This window comes from Phocoena phocoena, chromosome 20 (assembly GCF_963924675.1).
Source record: "Phocoena phocoena chromosome 20, mPhoPho1.1, whole genome shotgun sequence".
In the NCBI taxonomy this organism is placed as follows: domain Eukaryota; kingdom Metazoa; phylum Chordata; class Mammalia; order Artiodactyla; family Phocoenidae; genus Phocoena; species Phocoena phocoena.
The window spans coordinates 6432804-6458071 of record NC_089238.1 but is presented as its reverse complement, the minus strand read 5'-3'; the positions used below and the strand labels follow the sequence as shown (position 1 = coordinate 6458071).

Genomic DNA, 25268 nt, shown 5'->3' with positions numbered 1-25268 from the left:
CAGAAGGGGCGCGGTTCGGCGAGGGTTCGTCAGCAAGGGGACTAGACCACAGCCCGCGTCTGAAAGAGGGGGCGTGGCCTGTGCCCCAGAGGTGGGGGAAACAGGGCGTGGCTTTCCCCTATTCGGGCGGTAGGGGCGTGGCCCGGCTCGGCGTGCCTCTACTCTGGGCATGCGCGCGCCGGAGTCAGGGGTCACGGCGGCGTGGGCTGTGGCGGGAAACGCCGTTTGAAGCGGGTGAGTTACGGGAGAAGGGGAATTGCAGGAAATTCGGCCTGGCGGGGAAGGGGGCTTGAGGAGCTGGGCACGTGGGTCTGAGAGAGGGTTGTGAGGGGTCGCGTGGGGCGTGACGGCGAGAGGAATCCCCTTGGCTTGGGGGCGCGCGGAAGAGGGGCAGGGGCCTGTTGTGGGCGCGTGCACGGGGACGCGCGGGAAGATGAAGAGGGTGGGGCACCCCTTCAGCATGCGGGGTCGAATGCGCTGGGCTCCGTGGACTCACCCTGGAGGGCCTTTGGGGAGACCGGTTCCGGAGGCATTGGGGGCAGAATGGTGCACGTGGGGGCATAGCGACATCTTTTATTCACTAAATATTGAGTATTCTGTGCCAGGCACTGTTCTAGAAGCAGGAGCTACAACCGGAACAGGTCAGAAAAGGTCCCTGTCTCAGGGGGAGACAGACAGTAGACAAGTAATAAGTATAAACGATAAAGCAATGCTTTCAAGCCTGTGATACGTTATCCCAAGTGAAGTAAAACAGAGTAGCCTGCTTCTTTAACTAGAGTGATCAGGAATCGTCTCTCTGGGGAAGTGACATTTGAGAGAGAAGTCAGCCACGTAAAGAACGATCCGGGCAGGGGGATCGTCCAGGGGAAAAGCCTCGAAGTAGGAAGGAACTTGGAGTGCTTGTAGCTGGAGGGAACAGGTGAGGCTGGAGACGGGATAGAGAACCAGATCCTGCAGGGCCTTGTGAATCTCGGTGTGCAGTTAGCTTTTATTCTAGGTTCGACAGGGAGCCGGGGGAGGTTTTGTTTTTTTTTTCGGTACGCAGGCCTCTCACTGCTGTGGCCTCTCCCGTTGAGGAGCACAGGCTCAGCGGCCATGGCTCATGGGCCCAGCCACTCCGCGGCATATGGGATCTTCCCAGACCGGGACACGAACCCGTGTCCCCTGCATCGGCAGGCAGACTCTCAACCACTGCGCCACCAGGGAAGCCCAGGGGGGAGGTTTTAAACATCCCAGCAACCTGACCCTCCCCTGCGTTTTAAAAAAAAAAAAAAGTCCCTGGCAGCTGACTGAAGATAGGATTGTAGCAGGAGCAAAAGTGGAAGGAGGGAGGCCAGTTAGGAGGCTGGAGGGGACCGTAGGTGGCTCCGCCTGCAGTGCAGGTGGGGAGAATCCATCAGGCGGAGGTTGTGTTTGGGGTTTGAGCCCGCACGATGGGATAGGGTAGGAAAGGGGAGCCCAAGATTACTGCGGTTTGCGGTTTGAGCAGCAGGCTGGAGAGAGAAGGCTGAAGGGGAACAAGTTTGGGGGTGCCACCCTGAGGGCAGAGCTTAGGTGGAGTGAGTGGGCAGGGTGATGTCAGTGTGTCAGGTTCATAGCCACACCCACTCCAGCAACCTCTTGTTGCCTTTTCTCCCCCTACTTCCTGCACTTCCCCACCCAGGCCCCTTAGGTTCCTGTCCCATTCAGGGCCTTTGCCATGCCCTTCCCTCCTCCTGCAATGCTATTCCCTCTCTTCATTCCTTCAGCCAGCTGCTCGTGTGGCAGGGCCTTTGTTAGGCACTGGGGAGCCAGTGATAATTCGGTTTGGCTGGGGGAAGGACAGGAAACCTCAAGCCAGAGCGCTCTGAGCTGTAAAGAGGTAGTGCTGGTCTTTGGGAGCCGAGAGAAGAAGGCCGGGGCTCAGTGCAGACTTGTGGAGTCGGTGACACTGGAGAGGAGTCTAAACTGACACAACTTGAAGTGGCCTGCGTTCCAGGCACCGTGCTGGGTGATGCTGGGGACCCAGAGAAGCATCAGCCCAGCCCTAGTCTCAAAGGTTCTCTGTCTGTTGAGGGAATCAGACAAGCCCACATGGTCCCCAGCCTGTGACAAGGGCAGCGGGATTCAGAGAGGCTCAGAGGCAGGACAAGACCAAAGAGTGAAAAGTGTATAGTTTTCTGGGGGGCAAGAGTGAATAGGTCCATCTGTCATTATTTAATCAATCCCTCAGCAGATGTGCGTGAGCCCGGGTACGGGGGTGAGCAAGCTGATGAGCCTGTCCTCATTCTGCCTCCCCAACTGGACAGAGGGCAGTTCACCCCCATACCTCTCCTGGCACACCTGGAGGCCGCAGTCTGGAGCACTGGTTTCCGTTGGGGCTCAGGCGCCAGCCTGCTTGGGTTTGAACCCTGGCTCTGCCCCTCTGAGCTAACTGTGCCGCCTTGGGCAGGTGGCTTCACCTCTCTGGGCCTCAGTTCCAGTCATTGTGTTGGAGGGTTAATAGCAGCACCACCCTCAGAAGTTTTGGTGAAAATTCTGTGAGTCCCTTCCTTCCTTCCTTCTGCATTCGGAAAATGTTTATTGGGCACGTATTCAGTCCCAGACGCTCTCCTGGGGACATGAGATACAGCAGGAAACAAAGATGAAATCCCTGCTCTCACAGCGTTTTCATTCTCCTCGTGGGGAACAGACAATAAACAAAATAAATAAGCAGTGGTGCTCGGACTTGAGCAGCATCAGAGTCCCTGGAGGGCTCGATATACAGATTGCTGGGCCCCACCCCCAGAGGCCCTGGTTCAGTAGGCCTGGAATGGGGCCTGATAATCAGCATTCAGACAAGTTCCCACCAGAAGCTCATGCTGCAGGTCCAGGGCACCACACTTTGAGAACTCTTAAGACCTGCTACAGTGCACCAGACAGCAACAAAGGCCAGCAAGAAAAGTAAAGCAAGGGAAGGGGTTGGAGAGTATCAGCATGGGGCAGGGGGCTGTATTTTTAAACAGGCCTCACTGAGTAGGGGACATTCGAGCAAATGAATACCTGAAGGAGGGGAGGAGGGAGCCATGGGAAGATCTGGGAAAGAGCATTTGCAGAGCAACGGGAACAGCTTGTGCAAAGGTCCTGGGATAGGACCAAGCCTGGAGTGTTTAAGGAACAGAGAGGAGGCAAGTGGCTGGAGTGAGCAAGGGAAAGAGGGCGGAGGTGGTGTCCGTGAAGGGTGGGGTGCAGTTGTGCAGGGTCTTGTGGGCCAAGATGAGGGCTTTGCTTTTAACTGTGCATGAGATGAGAGCCAGGGGCAGCATCCGAGCAGAGCAGGGAATGGATGATCTGACACACTTGTATGGGATCCCTTTGGCTCCTGAGTGGAGAACACTGAGGGGGCAGGGTGCAAGGACGGAGATGGAGGTGGGGTGGGGGAAGAGGCTGTTCATTCATTCAACAGATATTTTTTTTTTTTATCATAGTCGTTTTATTTTAATTTTTTAATTCTTTCACAGGGGAATGAGAGCCCTGAAGACAAATTCCCCAGGTGTGGGGGAGGAGGCTTTATAAGCTGGTTCGGCTGGGAGAGGTCAGGAATCAGGGCTTTTGCAGTAGTCTGGGGGATAGGGGAGGTCTGAGGATGCTGATGGCAGGAAGCACCCTTTTTTTTTTTTTGGCCTTGTGGTAGGGAATGTGGGATCTTAGTTCCCTGACCCGGGGCGGAATCCGCGCCCACTGCCTTGGAAGTGCAGAGTCTTAACCGCTGGACCGCCGAGGAAGTCCCAACAGATATTTCTTGAGCGCCCTCTGTGGTTCAAACGCTGTTATTGACATCTGTGATACTGCAGTGAAGGAAACTGCATCCCTGCCCGCTAGGAGCTCATTTTCCAGCAGGGGGAGCCAGACAAGCAGCAATGCACAAAATAAAGCGGCCAACCATTTTAGGGAGTCAGAGGGACCAGACTGGGAGGCCGAGAAGCGGTGGGACTCCCGTCCGTTGGAAGGCAGAGCTGATGGGATTTGCAGATGGAGTGAGCGTGTGGTCTGAGGGGAAGAGAGAAGTTGGGGTGACTCCAAGGCTGTTGGCTTGATGGGAACTGCCGCTTACCGAATCGGGGGAGATGGTGTGGTGCGAGGAGCACGGTTGTGGGGAGATCAGGAGCCCGGCTTTGGAGTCTGGGGTGCCTGAAGGGACCTGCTTACAGTGGGCAGTTGGATCTGTCAGTCTGGAGGCCGGGCTGAAATCTGGGCCAGAGACACAAAAGCGTAGAGGTGGCATTTAAAGCCGTGAGGTTGGGTGGGATGGGATGACAACCTCGAGGGAGTGAGTCACAGAGAACCTGGTGTCTGACCCGAAGCAGACACTCATCGTAGTGTGTTACTGCTGGATTTGCTCGCTGTTCAGTATCTGCTACTGAAGCGTCGAGAAAGGAAGAAGCTCACAGCGTTTGCCAAACTCCAGCTCTGCGCTGGGGCCCCTGAGGGGGGACACCCAGGGGCCTCCTTCCTTCTAATGCTGCCTCGCCTGACTGAGCTAAGGGCAGTTGCTGGGATAGGGAACTAGTCCAGGACCCTAGATTTTGCTCCGGTGACAGCTGCCCTCCCATCGTACCCCCTGGCCACAGCCCAGTGACCCAGGGCTGCCATTCGGCCCCCTTCTACCTCCCTCTGCCAGGCCAGGTCTGGCCACTCCTCCAGGCTCCTGGAAACCCCTCAGCTTCCTCTGCTTCACCCGGGTTTCTCCCCCAGGTCCTGACTCTCTGCATCTCTCACAGTTACTTCAGAGGGCGCAAAAGGAGAGCTGGTTCAGATTCTTTCTCCTTATACAAAACCCACGTTTGCACGGTCATAGCAGCACTGTTCACAAGAGCCCAAAGGTGCAAACAACCCTCGTGGACGAACACAATGTGAGATAGCGACGCGGTGGGGAAATATTCAGGCATTAAAAGGAACGAAGCACTGATCCGTGCTATGTGGGTGGGCCTTGACAACATCATCCACAGGGAAAGAAGCCAGACACAAGATTGCATTTCTAGGAAATGCCCAGAATAGGCAAATCCATCTAGACAAAGTGGATCAGTGGTGCTTTTGGGGAGGGGGAGGAGGGGGATGGGCTGACTCCAGAGGGTCTCTTTGTGGGGTGTTGAACGCGTTCTAAAATGGACTGTGGTCATGGTTGCACAAGTCTGAATATACTAAAAACCATTAAACTATACACTTGAAATGCGTGAATCATATGGTATATGAATTAGCTCTTGGTCAAACTGTCTTCTCACCCCAGGGAACCAGTGTTGCCAGTTTATTACCCATCCTGCCAGAACTATGCATGAAAAGCCAACATCTTTAGATATATTCTCCCACCCACCTTGTGAAAATGTTATTTTTATTTTATGTGTTTCCCTCCAACTTTTAATTTTGAAAAATTCCAAGCCTGCAGAGAAGTCCCAAGACAAGAACAATTAACACCCATGAACCCTTTGCCTGGATTTGCCAGTTGTGAATGTGCTGCCTCATTGGCTTTATCTTGACACACGTACACTTTTTTTTGGCTGAACTATTTGCAAGTTGTAGTCGTCATGATACTATAGGATAATTATAATCAGGCCATTTACCATGAGGCGATACTGTAATCTCATAGGCAATCCTTATTCAATTTGCCTAATTGTTCCAGTGATAGCCTTCAGAGCTATTTTTGTTTTTTTAATCCAAGATCTGACCTTGCATTTAGTTGTCATGACTACGTAGTCTCTCCTTTAATCTAAAACAGTTTCCTGGCCCTTTTTCCCCCCTTCGTGACTTTGACAGTTTTTGAAGATTCCATCTTGCAGGCCAGTCTTGTCTTTGGTTTGATTGTTTCCTAATGATTAGAATCAGGATAAACATTTTCTTCATTTTCTTAGACACCTTTTTTTAATATATATATATATATATATATATATATATATATATATATATATACACACACACAAAAGTTCTCTTATGTACAACATTCTGCACTTTGCTTTCTCTACCTAACAATGGGTCTTTGAGAGTCCTCTGTCTCAGTACATAGAGAGCTTCCTCATTCCTTTATAGAGCTGCATAATATTCCATGGAACGGAATTCATGTAACTTATTTAAACAGTCCCCCAGGGGAGGACATTTAGGTGGTTTCCAGTCTTTTGCGACTGCAAACAATGCTGCCGGAAATAACCTTGTAAATGCAGGTTTTCATTATGTGATAGTGTATCTGTAGCATAAACCCCTAGATGTGGAATTGCAGCCTCCCCACTTTTATTGCTTTAACTTGAGGTGCTATTTACATATGGTGAAATGCACAGGTCTCAAGCGTACAGTGGGATGTACAGCACATTTCCATCACACCACAAATCAACCTCATGCCCCTTCCCGGTCAGTCTCTCCCACCCCAGAAGCAGCCTGATTTCTAGTACCATAGATGAGCTTAGTCTGTTCTATAACTTTGTGTAAATGGCATCATACAATATATACTGTTTTCTTAAATTGAGGTGAAATTAACCATTTTAAGGTGTGTAGTCAGTGGCGTTTAGTGCACTTACAGTTTTCTGCAGCCACCACCTCTGTCTAGTTTCAGAACATTTTCGTCACCCCAGAAGTAACTCCCCATTTCCCCAGCATGTACTCCTGTGTCTGGCTTCTTTTATGCACTTTTTCGGTAACATCTTTATTGGAGTATACTTGCTTTACAATGGTGTGTTAGTTTCTGCTGTATAACGAAGTGAATCAGCTGTACATATGCATATATCCCCGTATCTCTTCCCTTCCCTCTTGCATCTCCCTCCCACCCTCCCTGTCTCACCCGTCTCTGTGGTCACAAAGCAAGGAGCTGATCTCCCTGTGCTATGTGGCTGCTTCCCATTAGCTGTCTATTTGAAATTCGGTCATCCTGTGAGTGTATCAGCGGCCACCTCCTTTTTAATGCTGAGAAGTGTACCATTGTATACCACCACCATTTGCCATAACATATCCCCAGTCAGCTCAGAGTTTTTCCATGCTGTGTTTGTTAAGGTTTAGGCTAAGCTACTATAATAAAGAAGCACCAAGGCACAGTAGCCCAGGAAAGATACAAGTTTATGTCTCCCCATAACCATCCAAAGGTAGGCAGCTCTGCTCCAGAAGGTTGTCAAGGGCCCAGGTTCCTTCCATCTTGGAGCTCTGCATTCCCTTCAGTGTTGTCCTTGTCCCCATGGTCAAGGTTGGCTCACTGCCGCCACATCCACGCTCCAGCCATGGGGAAGGGGGAAAAGGCTGGAAGGCAGGCTTTCTTTTCAGGCTGTCCCAGAAGCTGCACACCTCACATTCACCCCCATTCTGTGAGAAAGAACACGATCATGTGACTACCCCTTGCAATGCACCTTGGGAACTGTAGTCTGAGCCTGGACTGCCTGTGGCAGCTCCAAGGCAAGGGGTCTGTTGCAAAAAGGACTAAGGGGAGACTGGGTGTGGGGGGATAGTTATAAGATCCAGAGGTGTTCCCTTGCACCTAGGGCAGCTGACCTGTCCCCTCCCCCCACTCTCTCCCAGCTGGGTCTGGGTCTGCTCTTAGTTTTCATAATCCCCTCCGTCCTGGCCTGATGCTGGGAGAAGTGTACTTTTTTTTACAACTTATTTTTCTAAATCAATAACTAATTTAAAATTTTTTCATTTTTAATAACTTCAAATTACAGGCCTGAAGGAGGCGCTTCCCAGCTGTTTGTAGGAGGAAGGCCTAGGCCAATGGGGAGAGGGGCAGGCGAGGGCATTGAGGACAGGGGCTTATGGGAAGGAAAGGGATGATCTGAGGACCACGTCTGTGATGAGAGGGGGTGGAGGGTGTGCAGGGCTGGTGCCAAGGGGTTGGCAAGGGGCAAGCAAACGAGGACAAAAATTACGTGGAGGGCTTGAGCATGTGAGGAAAGGGTTAAACTGGGCTGGGCATTGCTGGTGATTGCCGGGCATCTGGAAGGTGCCAGCACCCCCTGAGCCTGTGGCGGGGGTTGGGGTGGGGAGAGTGTGTGGGGGGGTGGAGAGTCATGTTACTCTTCAGGCACTACAGAGGTTGATTGATTGGTTGGTAGTTATTTTTTGGCTGCGCCACACGGCTTGTGGGATCTTAGTTCTCCAGCCAGGGATTGAGCCCGCACCCTCAGCAGTGAAAGCGCGGAGTCCTAACCGTTGGACCCAGGGAATTCCCCACTCTGGAGATTTTTTTTTTTTTTTTTAAAAGCTCACGGTCATGGTGGGTACATGGGAGGCCATGGAGAGGATGGGCACCCTCACCCCGCTCCAACTTGCCCCACAGGATGGATGGCAAGCGGCGACCAGGCCCAGGGCCTGGGGTGCCCCCAAAGCGGGCCCGTGGGGGCCTCTGGGATGAGGATGAAGCATATCGGCCATCGCAGTTCGAGGAGGAGCTGGCGCTGATGGAGGAGATGGAGGCAGAGCACAGGCTGCAGGAACAGGAGGAGGAGGAGCTGCAGTCGGCCCTGGAGGGGGCTGCGGACGGTGAGACCTAGAGCAGGAGCCCCTTACACCCCACGCCTGTCATGCCTCTGAACCATGGAGCTGACCTGTAACCTCTGACTGCCAGCCCCTGGCTCACTTTGAGCTCCACAAGGGGCTGACCTTTGACCCCATGTCAGTAGGCCACCTCTGTTTCCTGTCACTTCCAGTCTAACTTTGACCCTTGACTCCTGAATCTCTCTCGAGTTTCTGGCCTGATCCAGGCCACGACCTCCACCTTTCACCTGATGCCACCTGAGGGATCACTGGCAGGGCTGGGAAGGCACTTAGTACTTACTTCCGAAGCAGGACCACAACTCCATGGAGCCCTGCTTCCCTCTCCCGCATCCAGGGCAGCTCTCCACGACAGCCATAGATGCCCGGTGGCTTCGGCCCTCCCCACCCCCCCTGGACCCCCAGACGGAGCCCCTCATCTTCCAGCAGTTGGAAATCGACCATTACGTGGGTGAGTTTGGGGGACAGAGGCCTGGTGGGTGGGAGGAGGGGCCCTGGGCCCCCCGGTGGAGGCTGGGTCAGGTCAGCCCCTCTGGCTCTGTGGGAGGAGATGGACACAGATAGTCCCCGCCCAGGTGACCAGGGCTGCGAGAGGGAGGGACAGGGCTGGGGTGGGGGCATCCTGGAGGAGGGGGGCATCTTCTAAATGAGGCCTGAAGGAGCTGGCTCCTCGCAGAGGGGAGAGGCGTGTGGTGTGGTGTCCATTCATCCATCCAATTAGTTGGGAACAAATGAATGTCTGCACTGAGGCAGCCCTGTTCCAGGCAGACCAGGTCCCTGCGCTCAGAGGCTCACGTTCTAGAAGGAGAGGCAGAATAAGAAAGGAAGTGGAGGGAATTCCCTGGCGGTCCAGTGGTTAGGACTCTGTGCTTTCACTGCCGAGGGCTCAGGTTCGGTTGCTGGTCGGGGAGCTAAGGTCCCACAAGCCGCGTGGTGCGGCCAGGAAAAAAAAAAAGAAGCGGAACGTGAGGTGGTGGTGAGGGTAACCGAGGAGCATCGAGTAGGGCAGCGGTGCTGGACCTCGCGTCATGGAGGTGCAGGAAGGCCCTTCTGAGGAGGCAACAAGGAACTCTAGGGATGTCTGGGAAAGCAGGATTCCTGGCAGAGGGTCCTGAGGAGGGAGCAGGTCTGGTATGTTTAAGGAACAGCCAGGAGACCAGTGAGGCGGGAGCGAGGGGTGAAGGTGAAGGTGGGAGGTCGCGGGAGATCCCGTTGGCCCACTGAGGACCTCGGGGCTCCATTCTGAGAAAGCTGGGGAGCCTTTGGCAATGGGGAGAGCCCCTCTAAGCCCTGCCTTGTGTTTCGAAGACTCCTCTGTACGAGAATGAAACGACAAGCCACAGGCGGGGAGGAAACGTTTGCGGTCCATATGTCTGACAAAGGACCAGTGCTGCGAATAAAGAACATTCAGATCTCAAGAGAAAGAAAACAATCCAGTTCGAAAGTGGACAGAAAACTTGGACAATTCGCTAGAGGATCTACGATGGCAAATAAGCACATGAGATGATGTGCAGTGTCGTCAGATATCAGGGAAATGCAAATGACAGCCACCATGAGACACAAACGCACAGCTGTGAGGAAAGCTAAAGTGAGATATACCAACACCAGCAAGTGCAGACAAGGCTCCACAGTGCCAGGAGCTCCTGGTGCTCGGTGGGGCCACAGTTAGATGCAGCCGCTCTGGGAAACAACCTGGCCGTTTCCTACGGAGTTCAACCTACTCTTTTTTATTTTTCTGGGGGTAATTTTTCCCCAAGCTTTATTGAGATGTAAGAGTTAAACCTACTCTTACCATAGAATCTGGCAGTTCCACCCCTAGATATCTACCCTAGAGAAACAAACACCTACATTCAAACAAAATCCGTGGATGTTGATAGCTCTATTCATATCCACCCAAAACCAGGAACGACACGTGTCCTGCAGCAGGTGAATGGGTAACATATCACACAGTGGTTCTCCACAATAAAAGGGAACAAACTTGACAAATGCAACGACATGGATGGATACCGGCGCGAGGTGCCATGCTGAGTGCAAGAAGCCAGACCTAGAGGGTTATGTACTGTTTGACTCCATTCTGTGGATGGTCTCAAAAAGACAAAATCAGGATGACAGAGAACAGACCAGCAGTGCCAGGGGGCAGGGTGGAAGCAGGTGTGATTACAAAGGGGCAGCTTGAGGGGGCTGTTTGGAGTGACGGGACCGTCTTGTACCCCAATTTGCTGGTGGTTACACGAATCTCCCTAAGTTAAAGCTCATCATGCTGCCCACACAAAGTTGATTCTACTTTTGAAATTTGCGAAAAACGTGGGGTGCTCCCTCTAGCTGTGCAGTGGGAAAAGGACTGTAAGGAGGACAAGGGTAGACACGTAAACCAGGAGGGAGGCAGGCACACCTTTGAGGTGTCCGAGAGAGCAGCCCCTGCCTTACCCTATGACACCCCCAGGCCTAGCACGGCCCCTGCCTGGGGTGCCCCTGCCGTCCCAGGACTCCGTGCCGGTGATCCGCGCCTTCGGGGTCACCGACGAGGGCGTCTCTGTCTGCTGCCACATCCACGGCTTTGCGCCCTACTTCTACACCCCAGCACCCCCCGGTGAGTGGCCCCGACCCCGAAGACCCCTCCTCGCCCCTACCGCTTGGAGGCCCCCTGCACTTCTGATGGGCCCTCCCACACCCAGGGTTTGGGCCTGAGCACCTGAGCGACCTGCAGCGGGAGCTGAACACAGCCATCAGCCGGGACCAGCGCGGGGGCAAGGAGCTCACGGGGCTGGCCGTGCTGGCCATGGAGCTGTGCTCCCGGCAGAGTGAGTGCTGCCCCAGGGGCCAGGTGGGTGGGGGTCCCTCCAGGCCAGTGCCAACCCGCTCCGTCTGCAGGCATGTTTGGGTACCACGGGCACGGCCCCTCCCCGTTTCTGCGCATCACTCTGGCACTGCCCCGCCTCGTGGCTCCCGCCCGCCGTGTCCTGGAGCAGGGCATCCGCGTTGCCGGCCTGGGCACCCCCAGCTTCCCGCCCTATGAGGCCAACGTTGACTTTGAGATCCGGTATGGCCCCCGCCTCGCTTCTCCAACCTTCGCCTCCTTCCCTTCACCCCCCAAGCCAGCCTCTGCCCACTGACCCTCATCCCCCTGCAGGTTCATGGTGGACGCGGACATCGTTGGCTGCAACTGGCTGGAACTCCCGGCTGGGAAATACGTCCTGAGGCCGGAGGGGAAGGTGCATGGGTCCCCGGGGTGGGGTGGGGGTCACAGAGCTGGGACCCTGCAGACGCTGACCCACCTTGTCCCCACAGGCCACACTGTGTCAGCTGGAGGCGGACGTGCTGTGGTCGGATGTGGTCAGTCACCCGCCAGAAGGGCAGTGGCAGCGAATCGCACCTCTGCGGGTGCTCAGTTTTGATATCGAGTGCGCGGGCCGCAAAGGTGTGTCCTTGGGGCCTGGAAGTCCTCCCTCCCTCCTTCCGGATGTTAGTGATGTGCCAGTCTCACCCCAGGAGTCCCTGCATTTCTTAAGCTCACTCAGGGAGAAGGGAGTAGACACACAAGCAGACAGGTTATTAAAAGGCTCGCAACGCAAAGGAGGAAGGTGATGGAGACAGACAGGGCTGCTTCGGACAGGTGGGCAGGGGAGGCCTCGGGCGAGGGGCTAAGCTTCGCGAAGAGGGAGGGGCCGGGGAGTGGGGCGGGGAGAGCATTCCCTGCAGAGAGAGCAGCAAGTGCAGAGGCGCTGGGGTAGGTCGGCCCAGTCTGTGAGGGATGGGTAAGAGGGCCCGGAGCTGCAGGCAGTGGGGAGCCAGGGTGGATTGTGCAGGCTCTGCAGACGGTGGGGACAGAAAGGAGTGGGTGGGCCAGGTGAGATGTGCCACGAGGGAGCATCAGGGGTCAGGTCTCCGCCTCCCCCTCCTCCCTCCCCTTGCAGGCATCTTTCCGGAGCCTGAGCGGGACCCCGTGATCCAGATCTGCTCCCTGGGCCTGCGCTGGGGCGAGCCAGAGCCCTTCCTGCGCCTGGCGCTCACCCTACGGCCCTGCGCCCCCATCCTGGGCGCCAAGGTGCAGAGCTACGAGCGGGAGGAGGACCTGCTCCAGGTGGCTCTCGCTCCGTGCCCCCCGACCCCCATTTTCCTCAGCTCCCCACGCTGCACCTCCCAGGCGCGAGGCCGTTTTTTGAGCCGTTTCCCCTGTGGATTCGTTATTTTCAGAAGCACCTTCCCAGTCTTTCTTCCACGGGTGGGAGGGCTCTTGGGCTGCTCTTGGGGGCTTCCAGAACATTCCAGGAGTGGGGAGGATCCATGGCAGGGGGTTGACCAGGATGACAGCCTGGGTGACCCGGTGTGCTCCTGCCTCAGGCCTGGTCCGCCTTCGTCCGCATCATGGACCCCGACGTGATCACTGGCTACAACATCCAGAACTTCGACCTTCCATACCTTATCTCCCGGGCCCAGATCCTCAAGGTGTGGCAGGCGGGCGGGGGCGTGGGGCTGCCCTCAGACACGCCACTGAGGGCTCAGGCTGTGGGCGGCTGCCTCCCCGAAACCCCGACTCTGGCCCCGTCCCTGCCCCGTTCAGAGCCCAGAAGGTTTCTGTGGCTTTTGCAGAGGCGAGGAAGCACTCGTGGTTAAGTCAGAAAAGGCTCGTGTATTTGGAGGGGCAGATTGAAGTGGGCAGGGGTGCAGCGCCTTGTTCTTCGGGCTTTAAAATATGTCAACAAAAAATAAGGAAAAAACGGGGTGTCCTTGAAGTAGGTGGCAAAACCTTGATGCTTGAATCTGGTGTGGGCCTGGGGGGGTCGTGTGAGCTTGCAGGGGCTGCCGTAACAAAGCCCCACGGTTGTGTGTCGTCTCTCAGTGTGGAGGCTGGAAGGCCAGTCAAGGTGTCACAGGGTTGGTTCCTTCTGAGGCCTCTCTCCTAGCTTCCGGTCGCCTCAGACATGGCTGGAGTGTACATGGCACTCTCCCTGACTCTCCCTCCTGTGCATGTCTCTGTGCTCCAATGTCCCCTTTTTCTAAGGACACAGTCATATTGGATCAGGGCCACCCTAATGACCTCAACTTAACTTGCTCACCTGCAAAGACCCAATTTCCAAATGAGGTCACATTCTGAGGTGCAGGAGTTAGGACTTCAGCATCTTTTGGGGGAACCCAGTTCAACTCCTAACGGGGTACATATTGTATTATTTTCTTCTTTTTCTCGATGTTTGGCCAGTTTCATAATGGAAAAAGCAAACAAGCACACTTTAAGGCCCCCGGCAGCTCCAGGGAGAAGCCCACCCCTGTCGGCCTGGCGTCTATACTCCGGCCTCCGCTCCCTGCCCTTGTTCTCCAGCCCCAGCCTCGTTGCTCCCAGCCCAGCTCAGGCCTCTCCTCCACACCTGGCCCCGGCTCACACACTGTCGCCAGTGCAGACCTGGTGCTCCATACCGTGCCCTGCCGTCCTCCAGGCCTCCCACCTCGAGCACCCGCTGCCTCTCCGTCAAGCTCAGCACCATCCCCAAGTCTGCCCCTGCCCCCGCTCCCGCAGCCCCTGGGCACCATCCTTGCCCCTTCACGCCCACGGCCCTCAGGCCCCTGACTCTCCCTGTCCCAGCCTCCCATCCGTGCCTGCCCAGCCACAGAGGGTCCTTCTGCCCCAGAGCTGCCCCTGCCCGCGGGGCTCCCAGCAGGAAGGGAGGGTGGCACCGCAGGGGGTGTCATGGGTTGTCTGGTTACCGTTGCTGTGGCTCGGCCCTGCGGATCCCACCGCCACAGCCCCCGCTCTCCCCATGTGCTGTGCCCCCAGGTGCAGGCCTTCCCCTTCCTGGGCCGTGTGTCTGGCCTCCGCTCCAGCATCCGGGATTCGTCCTTCCAGTCCAGGCAGACCGGCCGGCGGGACAGCAAGGTGGTCAGCATGGTGGGCCGCGTGCAGATGGACATGCTGCAGGTACGGCGGGCCGGGCGGGGGCCGCTTCCCCGGGGCCGCCGCCCACCCGCTCCCGCTCGCCACAGGTGCTGCTGCGGGAGTACAAGCTCCGGTCCTACACGCTCAATGCCGTGAGCTTCCACTTCCTGGGCGAGCAGAAGGAGGACGTACAGCACAGCATCATCACTGACCTGCAGGTGCCCGCGCCGCCCCACCCGCTTCCCGCCCCGCGTCCCGCCGTCCCTTCTCTCCCCACCCTCGCGACCTCGGCCCTCAGCGCCCGCCTGCCTTCCTGGCCGTCCCCTTTAGCTCCTACCTTCGACCTCTGATCTCGCCCCGCAGATGGGACCCCTGTCCCTCCCCACTCCCGCGACCTCTGGCATGGCGACCTTTGTTCCGCTGCCCTGCCCCGACCTCTGGGCCTCACTAAGTCCTCAGACTGTGCCCTTCTTTCCTCCTTCCTCCCATGCTGTCGCCTCCCTGGCCCCTAATGCCTGCCCCCGTCCCCAGAATGGGAACGACCAGACGCGCCGCCGCCTGGCCGTGTACTGCCTCAAGGACGCCTTCCTGCCCCTGCGGCTGCTGGAGCGCCTCATGGTGCTGGTGAATGCCATGGAGATGGCGCGCGTCACCGGCGTGCCCCTCAGCTACCTGCTCAGCCGCGGCCAGCAGGTCAAGGTCGTGTCCCAGCTGCTGCGGCAGGTCAGCGGGCGGAGCCCAGGGCGGGCCTGGCCACCACGCTCCCTGCTGAGGGGCCCTGCCCGCGCCCATCCACAGTTCCCGCCTTCTGCCCTCCCAGGCCATGCGTCAGGGGCTGCTGATGCCCGTGGTGAAGACGGAGGGCGGCGAGGACTACACGGGGGCCACGGTCATCGAGCCCCTGAAAGGGTAAGGCCCGGTGGCGGGGTTGGTGGGGACAGGGGGGCTCCCCGCCCTGACTCCTCCCGGCCCCCAGGTACTATGATGTCCCAATCACCACCCTGGACTTCTCCTCGCTGTACCCGTCCATCATGATGGCCCACAACCTGTGCTACACCACGCTTCTACGGCCCGGGGCCGCCCAGAAACTGGGGTATGGTGGCCCCGCTCGCCACGTGTACCCCGAGACCACCCAGGGGCCGGCCTCAGGCTGGCTGGGGCTGGGGATCAAGAGCTAGTGGGGAGGGGAGGGGACTGGCAAGAGGTGGGGGGGGTCCCGAGAGGGGATGGAGGAGGAGCCAGGGAGGCCAGGCGTCACCCCTACCACCTTCGGCCCAGCCTGACCGAGGATCAGTTCATCAAGACACCCACGGGGGACGAGTTTGTGAAGACGGCGGTGCGGAAGGGGCTGCTGCCCCAGATCCTGGAGAACCTGCTCAGCGCCCGGAAGAGGTGGGCTCTTGAGCCCGGCCGCCCACCCCTGCTCATAGCTCAGCCTTGCTGAGGCGGCCTGGCAATCCCTGTCCGTCATGGGTGCACTTAGCTGCAGCTGTCCCTGAGTTAGAACAAGGCACCCCCTGCGGGCAGCTCCCTCCAGCCCCTGTGCTGGGCACCTCTGTGCAGTGTGCGACCTGCACAAATGTATGTGGCACCCCTTTCTAGAAAGGCACCCTGACCAGTGCCCAGGCCTGGGCCTCTCGTCTGCCCCTGAGGCCTGAAATGCCACCTGAATGGCCTTTGCCTCCCCCTTCTCCTTCTCCTCCCAGGGCCAAGGCCGAGCTGGCCAAGGAGACAGACCCCCTACGGCGGCAGGTCTTGGACGGGCGGCAGCTGGCACTGAAAGTGAGCGCCAACTCTGTGTACGGCTTCACTGGTGCCCAGGTGGGCAAGCTGCCATGCCTGGAGATCTCACAGGTGAGTGCACCGCGGCAGGTAGGGGACAGACAACCACCCCTTAGGGAGAACCAGGGCTCAATGTAGTAGAGGTCAGGGCCCAGATCGCCCCAACCCGCTGACCTTTTGGAGAGTGGATGCTTGTGTGATTGGTTCATTCGTTGGTTCAGCAAACACTTGCTGACCGTTCACTGTAGGTTGGGCCTTGTGCCCTGTGGGTCCAGCAGGTGACACAGTGGATGAGAGCTCCTCCCCTGGTGCCCAGCCTTGCGGGGACACAGATGGTGACAGCAGTAAATGTGTATGGGAAAGCAGTTGGCGCTCAGCAGACAGATAAATTCCGGGGGGGCTGGAGCAGGGCGGGGCGGGGCGGGGCGGGGGAGGCAGAGGCCGAGGGACTGAGGGAGGGGGGCAGCTTTGCTCATGCTTTTCACCTGTCACACAGTCACCTGGCAGCCCCTATGTCCCTGGCAGGCTCCACCCCAGCCCACCTCCGCCCCTGACCCACATGAGGGTGGGGGAGCAGAGAGCAGGTCCCCTCCCTCCTGATGGGAGAGGAGGGCCGTGTTTCTGTCGGGGGGGGCTGGGGCGGGGCTGGGGGCTCACCCAACAGCACGGTCAGGCTCTGGCCGTTAAGTCGCGGTGTGTTCTTGGTCACAGTTGGAACAGGCACGAGGGTCCCCTGTCCCGTCCCTGTGTGAGGATCCCAGGGAAGATGCTTGGCCGGTGCTAGGGCAGTGCTCTGCTTTGAGAGGGAATGTGGGCATAAAAGCCCACTACCTCCCTCCCCGCCGCAGCAGCATCCTAGGCCTGTTTACTCTGCTGTTCATACAGAAAAACACCCACGGCACGACCACAGAGCGCCTGAGTCTGAGGTTCTGCCACGCTGGGATCAGTGCCTCCGCTCATGACCTAAGAGATTCTTAGAGAGGTCTTCTGTCTAGCTCCTTCCCCTGGGGTTTGGGTCCCTGCACATTCCAGACTTGGTTACCTCCAGCCACGGGGAGCTCCCTTTCTGAACATTGTGTCAGTCCTCACATGGCTGTGGGTGGAACACCTGGAAGAACTGGCAGTGGGTGGGCCTTATGCTGGGAGGGGCCTGTGCACACACACACCCACTTACAGTTCAGGGGCCCCCAAGCCCATTCTCAGATCCAGTGATTCACTAAAAGGGTTCCGAGAACTCAGAAAAGCTGTTATACTCATGGTTATGATTTATTACAGTGAAAGGACAGGGATTAAAACCAGCCAAGGGGGCTTCCCTTAGTGGCGCAGTGGTTGAGAGTCCGTCTGCTGATGCAGGGGACACGGGTTCGTGCCCCGGTCCGGGAAGATCCCACATGCCACACAGTGAGAGGCCCGCGTACCGCAAAAAAAAAAAAAAAAACAGCCAAGGGAAAGGCACATGGGGCAGAGTCCAGGGGAGACCAGGTGGAAGCTTCCAGTTGCCTTTCCCAGGGTAGTCCTGCAGACAGCACTTATTCCTCCCGGCACTGATGTGTGACCATACACACTGTACTGCCCATTGGGGAAGCACCCCTGAGCCTTGGTGTCCTGGGTTTTTACTGGGGGTCAGGTGCATGGAGCGCCATGTGACTGACCTTAGTTACTCAGTCTCCAGTCCCTCCAGACGTCAGGCTGGATACCATGTGGCCCAAGGCCCCACCACAAATCACGTTAGCACAGATCACCTGATGTGACCCAAGGTCCCAGATGAACAAAGACACTTGTCAGGCAGGACACGCCAAGGGCTTAGAGCAGCGGTGCCCAACCTTTTTGGCACCAGGGACCGGTTTCGTGGAAGACAACTTTTCCATGCACCTGGCTGGGTGGGGGGTGGTTGGGGGGTGATTCAAGCGCATTACATTTATTGTACACTTTATTTCTATTATTATTACATTGGAATATATAACGAAATCACGATACAACTCACCGTAATGCAGGATCAGTGGGAGCCCTGAGCTTGTTTTCACTGGCCACTCACTGGTAGGGTTTTGATATGAGTCTGCAAGCAACTGATTTATTTTGGTCTCTTCAGTCAGACCTCTCTGCTAATGATAGTCTGTATTTGCAGCCACTCCCCAGCGCTAGCATCCCCGCCTCAGCTCCACCTCAGGTCATCAGGCATTAGATTCTCACAAGGAGCACCAAGCTAGATCCCTCACATGTGCAGGTCACAGTAGGGGCCGCGCTCCTGTGTGAATCTAATGCCGCCGCCGATCTGACAGGAGGCCGAGCCCAGGCAGTAATGCGAGCAAGGGTGGGGGGGTGGGGAGCAGCTGTAAATACAATCGAAGCTTTACTTGCTCGCCCGCCTCCTGCTGTGTGGCCTGGTTTCTAACAGGCCACGGACCGGTACTGGTTCATGGCCCGGCGGTTGGGGACCCCTGGCTTAGAGGTTCCTTCCCAGGAGCCAGCCGAGAGCCAGGCCTCTCTTTGAGTGAGGTTAATCTTTTACAGTAGGCCACCCTTACTGCTCTTACTGGCCCTTCATAATCTCTGGGGGCATCTCCCATCCTCCTTGGTGGAAAGAAGTGGATGTCTGGCTGTCAGGTTCCAGCCCCGAGGGGAGGCCAGGCAGGAGGGTGTGGCTTTGCTTCCCCTGGGGCTTCCTCATAGCAGCTGCTGCTTCCTGGCCTTGTCTCTCTGTCATTTCTCTCAGCCCCTTCCCTCTGTCTCTGTTATGTCTCTGTTTCTTAGCCTCTTTCCCTGTTTCTGTCTCTCAAGCTTATGGGGGCAGCAGAGTGGAATAATAAAAAAAAAGAATACTGAGTATTCCAGAAAGAAGTTAGAAAGAAAAAGGAACATAGAACAGGTGGGACAAATAGAAGACAGTTAGTTGGATGGTAGATTTAAGCTCAGATATAATCAGTAATTACACTAAACATAAGTGGCCTCAATGCTCTAGTTAAAGACAAAGGTTTTCTGGGCGGATCCAAACAAAAACAGAAGAGTCATGCCTGTTTCTCCTTAGTGTGTCCCTTCTCCTCCCCCAGCTTCAGTTTCCTTATTTGGAAAGGAATGGTCTTTCCATGGCCCTGGTACAGCACCCTACCTTTGGGGGGACATTTCTGATTGCCCAAGGATAGGGGGATGGGACCAGGAATGTCAGTGGTCCTGCACCACGGAGAGCTGCCTGCGGTGTCCGCAGATTCTCAGCACCTCCGTGGAGAGAAACACTGAGCTGATGGCCTCTTTTGGCTCCAGCCTTTCCACCACTATTTGCTGCAGTCAGTTCCTCCTCTGTGCCCAGGGCTCTGGGCCAGGGACCTACTTCCAACAGACCATTAAGGAGCAGCTCAGTAGCCGCATTTTGCAGATTTGGAAACAGGCCCAGAAGGGCAGTGGCTCATCCATACTCACACCTGCAGAAAGCAGCAGAGGTGGGACCCTAAGCCCGTGTTCCCTGGGGACGGCCCCTGGGCCCTCACTCTGCCTGATTCTCTCTCTGACAGAGCGTCACTGGGTTCGGGCGCCAGATGATTGAGAGAACGAAGCAGCTCGTGGAGTCCAAGTACACGGTGGAGAACGGCTACAGTGCCAATGCCAAGGTCAGGGGCCTCCTGCCTGCCCACTGTTGGCCTGAGACAGGCCTGGGGCTGGTGTGGGAAGTGCAGGGGCCGCCAGCATCTCCCCAACCCTCTGGGTCACACGTGCCCCTCCCCAGGTGGTGTATGGCGACACTGACTCTGTCATGTGCCGATTTGGCGTCTCATCTGTGGCTGAGGCCATGGCCCTGGGACGGGAGGCTGCGGACTGGGTGTCTGGCCACTTCCCCTCACCCATCCGGCTAGAGTTTGAGAAAGTAAGTGGGGGCCCCCCAGTGCTTGGAGTGGGCAGACGTGGGTCTTGCCAGTTTTGGGGGGGGTCTCTGATTCTCAGGGTGCCTGCAAAGTTTGAGTGCATTTGGGTAGGGTTCTCCTACTGCATCAGCGTCCAGGAACGCCCATTGTTGCTTATGTCTCCATTTCGAGGTGTGCTGATCTGGGTGCCCTGGGTATCCTATTCTTTGAGTTCATCAGCCCCAGTTTTATTTATTTATTTAAAAAAATTTTTTTGGCCATGCGGTGCGGCATGCAGGATCTTAGTTCCCCAACCAGGGATCGAACCCGCACCCCCTGCTGTGGAAGCGTGGAGTCTTAACCACAGAACTGCCAGCAAAGTCCCTTATTTTTTAAAAAATTATTTATTTAAAAACTCGTAAGCCCCAGTTTTGAGGTATTGTGTTCCTGGATCCTCCTGAGTTTGGGGACCTTGGTTTTGGAAACCCCCAAAAGCCTTGGGCTTTGCTACGCAGAACGGTGTCTGTTTCCTAAAGACCCCGTCGTTCTCGGAGCGTCTCTGGTTTTCAGGGGTTTTCAGGGGCTGTCCTGTGCAGCAGGGGCCCTGACGGGGCAACTCCTGGATCGGGGTACCGCTGTCCAATGCTCCCTGCCTCCCAGCGTGCGACAGGCTTGGGTCTGGGAGCCCTCACGCCAGATTCATCCCCTGCGTTCGAAGCTGGGGTCAGGCCTCGGGGTACACCTCTCAGATTTGGAGCCTGTCCCTGCCCCAGGGCTCACTCCCTGCCCTTAGTCTCCTGTCTTTGAGGGTTTGCTGCCTGGTCTCCCCCGTCTGCCTCTGGTCTGTTTCAGGCCCCCATTTGGGGCTCTCCAGACTTCACCCCAGTGTCTGGATCTCGGGTTTTAGGGTGTAGCTTTATCCCAGCCCATTTCCGACTTGGGGTCCCTGGAGTGCTGAGGGTGTCCCCCTGAGCTGAGGTGCTGGGGTCTTAGGGTCCATCTTCCTGTGTCCCAATCCTGTGTCCCAGGGACCATCCCTGTCTGGCCCTGTCTGTTTCTGGGGAAGCCTCAGGATGGGGCACTGGCCCCCACAGCCTCAGGGGCTCTCAGCCGCGGGTTCCCCCCAGGTCTATTTCCCGTACCTGCTCATCAGCAAGAAGCGGTATGCGGGCCTGCTCTTCTCCTCCCGGTCCGACGCCCATGACCGCATGGACTGCAAGGGCCTGGAGGCCGTGCGCAGGGACAACTGCCCCCTAGTGGCCAACCTCGTCACCGCCTCTCTGCGCCGCCTGCTCATCGACCGGTGTGTGGAACCCGCACCCGGACCTGGAGCCCGGCCTCTCTTCCCTCAGGCCCAGGAGCCCAGCCCCCAGCCCCTCCTCCCTTGGGGACGCAGGTGTCAGGCCCAGCCCTTTGTCGGTGGCGGAGCTGTGGAAAGAGTGTGGGGTCGGACAGCTGCGGGTTCCGGCCCTGCCTCTGCCACTTGGCAGCCTGCGGCCGGGCAGGGCCCCTCCCAGCCCCTGGAGCGCATCCTGGTCCCCCAGCCTCAAGGCAGTGGAGGTGCCAGCCGGGCGGCCACAGCCACTGGTGACGCCCTGGTGACGCCCGTCCATCCGTCCGCCCCCCTGCAGAGACCCCGCGGGCGCCGTGGCGCATGCGCAGGACGTCATCTCCGACCTGCTGTGTAACCGCATTGACATCTCACAGCTGGTCATCACCAAGGAGCTGACCCGCGCAGCCGCAGACTACGCGGGCAAGCAGGCCCATGTGGAGCTGGCCGAGAGGTCAGCCCAGCGCGGTAGGGGGCGGGACCGGCCAGAAATAGACCCTCTCCTTCCAGCTGGGCCCACCACTTCCTACCCCCCAGCCTGCCCCCACCGTCCCACCTGCCCTCACCCAGCCTGCCGCCCCGGTCTCCCCGCAGGATGAGGAAGCGGGACCCCGGGAGCGCGCCCAGCCTGGGTGACCGTGTCCCCTACGTGATCATCAGTGCCGCCAAGGGCGTGGCCGCCTACATGAAGTCCGAGGTCAGGCCCACCTGGGTTGCCCGCTCCCGCCCAGCTCTCCTCTGCTCTCACTTCTGCTTTCCAGGCCTGGCGGGGAGGGTGTTTCTCTCCGCAGGCCCCACGGGGCCTTGAGAACCGCCCCGCAACACACCCCGGGGAGTTGGCTCCACAGTGCTTTGCTCCGGGCCTCCCGGTACCCTCTGGAGAGGCCCTCCACCCCACCCCCCCTTATTCTGACCCGTCCTGGCTCCATCCTGCAGAAGGGGGCCTAGCCTCACTGCACAGAGCGAGAGTGTCTGTCTCACCACCTGTTTCTGTGTCTCTTACTGACTCCTTGATCCTGGATCTTCAACTTGCAATTCTCTTGGATTCATACCCTCCTGTGTCCTACCTGGAAGTCCAGTGACCTGTGACCCCACCCCCACCCCTTTGTCAGTCCCTAGTTCCTGTCCTGCTACCTCTTATCTTGGCTTCCAACCTTCAGCTCCAGCTCACATCCACCTTCACATCTCCTGTCCCCACCGTGAACTCTGACCCTTCCCTGGTGACCTGAGGGCTCCTACCTGTGGACCCTAGCATGGATCACAGGGCCCGTGGCCAGGGACTCCCATGACCTCTGACCCCATCCCAGTCCGGGCCCAGTGACTGCCCCCCACCATTGCCCCCACTCACGGCTGGAAGACGCACGGCAGCTCCCGGTGCCCTTCACCCTGGCTGCCCGCTGTTGACCACAGCCCTTGCCCCCCTGCCTGGCAGGGACCGCAGCCCCTTATCCCTTCCCGGGCCCCTCCACTCTGCCCCCCTGGTGAGACCACCCCGGCCCCTCTGCCCGCAGGACCCCCTCTTCGTGCTGGAGCACAGCCTGCCCATCGACACGCAGTACTACCTGGAGCAGCAGCTCGCCAAGCCTCTCCTGCGCATCTTCGAGCCCATCCTGGGCGAGGGCCGAGCCGAGGCCGTGCTGCTGCGTATGGGCGGGGGTAGCCGGGGCAGGCGGGGGTACCGGGCTGGGGGGCGGGGGAGGGCACCGGGCCCACCGCCTGCCTTCTCACGCAGGCGGGGACCACACGCGCTGCAAGACAGTACTCACGGGCAAGGTGGGCGGCCTCCTGGCCTTCGCCAAACGCCAAAACTGCTGCATTGGCTGCCGCACTGTCCTCGGCCACCAGGGTGAGCACGCCCCGCCCCCGACCCCGACCCCGACCCCGTTCCCCTGGCCCTCCCGCCTCTGCCGCCATCCACGGTCCCGGCCCCGGCCCCACGGTGGGGGGCTCCTGTCTGCAGGCAGCCCCAGAGGGTCCTGGGCCCCCCGCCCTGGGAGTTCCCCAGGGAGTTTTCTCCACACACTTGCTCCCTTGTTCTCTCATCGATGGGGACTTTCAGAAGCCGGGATGGGCAGCGGGCGGGGAAGGGGCAGGGGTGGGGCGGCCCAGGCTGACCTGCCCCCCTCCCCCACCCCAGGAGCCGTGTGCAAGTTCTGCGAAGCCCGGGGGTCGGAGCTGTATCAGAAGGAGGTGAGGGATCAGGGGAGGTGGGGAGGGGCAGCTGGGGGTGCGCAGGGCCGCCCACTCCGCCCTTCCATCCTCAGGTATCCCACCTGAACGCCCTGGAGGAGCGCTTCTCGCGCCTCTGGACCCAGTGCCAGCGCTGTCAGGGCAGCCTGCACGAGGACGTCATCTGCACCAGGTGGGCATGCCTGTTGGGCCCCAGCGCTGGACTGCCCAGGTTCCTCTGAGCTGACGAGGCCTATGGACCAAAGCCCTGGCTCCGGGCTCTCAGGCTTTGGCGCCCCCCCGCATCGCCGACCCTCGGCGTCCTGGCCTGCAAAATGGGCCAGTGACCATCCCAGCCTTCTTGGGGTGGGGTTGGGGGCTGCTGAGTGGGGGGTGCTGGGCACCCAGTATCTGCCCAGGAAATGGAGACACACACACACACACACACACACACACACACACACACACACAGGGTCCTGGTCCCCTCTGCCAAGGCGGGGCCAGCCTTTCCCCAGGGAACAGGTGGGCGGGGCGGGTTCCCACGCCAGGTGCCAGGTGATATACGGCTGGTGGCCCAGCGCCTGAGTGAGCACCCGCTGTTATCGGCTCCCCCCATGCCCGCTGAGCAAACAGCCCATCGTGGGAGGGGAGGTGGGTGGGCAGCGTACAGGGGCCAAAGTCCTGGGAACGGCCCCTGCCCCACCACTGGGCTGGGCAGTGGGACTCTGGTGTGCCCGGGCAGTGGCAGTGGCCCTGACCCCCGTCCTCACCCGCAGCCGGGACTGCCCCATCTTCTACATGCGCAAGAAGGTGCGGAAGGACCTGCAGGACCAGGAGCAGCTTCTGAGGCGCTTCGGGCCCCCCGGCCCCGAGGCCTGGTGACCTCTGACCTCGGCTGACTCCCCACAGGGGCCTTGTGGAGTGGGATGGGCGGAGAATTAATAAAGTTCAGGCCTTTTGTTACCCGGTGCTTTGTGGTCCCTGGGGGGTCGTGGTCCACTGTCATAAGCTCTGGCCCAGATGGGTTAGCTCCACTCAGTGGGATCCACTGACCCCCAGGAGGCCCTCACCGGACTCCCTCACCCTCCCTGCAAGATCTCTGGGCCGGGTCTCACCCCCACCCCCGCGAGCCCTCCCTCGAGGCCCAGTGAGCAGAGCATCTATGGGCACAAGCTCCTCTGGCCCGGCTGCCCCGCCCTCCAGGTGCTGACCTGTTTCCTCCAGGCCTGGGGCAGCCCCTGGCTTGGAGGCTCCCGCTCCCCGGAACGACCAGGGGGACCCCCCTCCCATGTGACACACCCACAGTGTTTCCACATTGGGGTCTCCACCGGCTTCGGGCCTGGGTTTTTCTCAGGGACCCCAGCCCAACCCACGTCTACTCTGAGAGCCCGGGGCCCCCCTACCTCTGACACCCCCCAGTGCTCTCGTCAGCCGGCGGTCTCGGCGTGCCCCCAGCGCCTGGCAACCCACTCCCCTCTGGTTCCTGGGTCCAGAGCCTCCCCCCAACCCCCCTTCCCACAGGACCCCTTGACCCCTCCTTTACTTTTTCAGGGTCCCCCCAAATCTGGCTCCTCTCCCATCTCCACTCCTTAGGGTCAATCCCCCCATCCCAACCCTGGGGATCCCCAAATCCAGACAGACCCTGGGCCCACCCTCCCTGCCACGTGACCAAGGGGTTGTGCAATCCAGCCCCCTCCCCTGAGGGGATTTTTGAGGCGGGCTGAGCTCACAGCCGCCGGCACCCCTGCCCCCCCCAGGGGGCTGGGCCAAGGTATAAATAGGGGTGGTGTCTGCAGGCGGCAGCAAG

The 25268-nt window shown here is 58.5% G+C and overlaps 1 protein-coding gene across 1 annotated transcript; it reads left to right on the top strand.

Moving 5' to 3' along the window:
- Positions 1 to 182: 182 nt before the first annotated feature.
- On the top strand, positions 183 to 24421 carry POLD1 (DNA polymerase delta 1, catalytic subunit). The gene is made up of 27 exons (XM_065898537.1): positions 183 to 234; positions 8264 to 8466; positions 8816 to 8929; positions 10922 to 11068; positions 11154 to 11279; positions 11350 to 11518; positions 11609 to 11690; positions 11767 to 11896; positions 12393 to 12559; positions 12820 to 12924; positions 14249 to 14389; positions 14455 to 14565; positions 14879 to 15070; positions 15168 to 15256; positions 15324 to 15440; positions 15626 to 15739; positions 16054 to 16201; positions 19636 to 19731; positions 19848 to 19985; positions 21090 to 21265; positions 21594 to 21746; positions 21887 to 21989; positions 22804 to 22936; positions 23025 to 23138; positions 23430 to 23482; positions 23557 to 23654; positions 24238 to 24421. Exons 2-27 carry the CDS (start codon positions 8265 to 8267, stop codon positions 24341 to 24343), a joined length of 3324 nt encoding a protein of 1107 aa, XP_065754609.1. The 5' UTR covers positions 183 to 234; position 8264; the 3' UTR covers positions 24344 to 24421.
- The last annotated feature ends 847 nt before the right edge of the window (positions 24422 to 25268 follow it).

Bases quoted from the DNA above. Each gene is read 5' to 3' on its own strand.
- POLD1 (XM_065898537.1), top strand. From the start codon at position 8,265: ATGGATGGCAAGCGGCGACCAGGCCCAGGGCCTGGGGTGCCCCCAAAG. The intron at 15,257-15,323 runs GTAAGGCCCGGT...CCCGGCCCCCAG, and splicing joins GTCATCGAGCCCCTGAAAGG to GTACTATGATGTCCCAATCA. The intron at 19,986-21,089 runs GTAAGTGGGGGC...GGTTCCCCCCAG, and splicing joins TCCGGCTAGAGTTTGAGAAA to GTCTATTTCCCGTACCTGCT.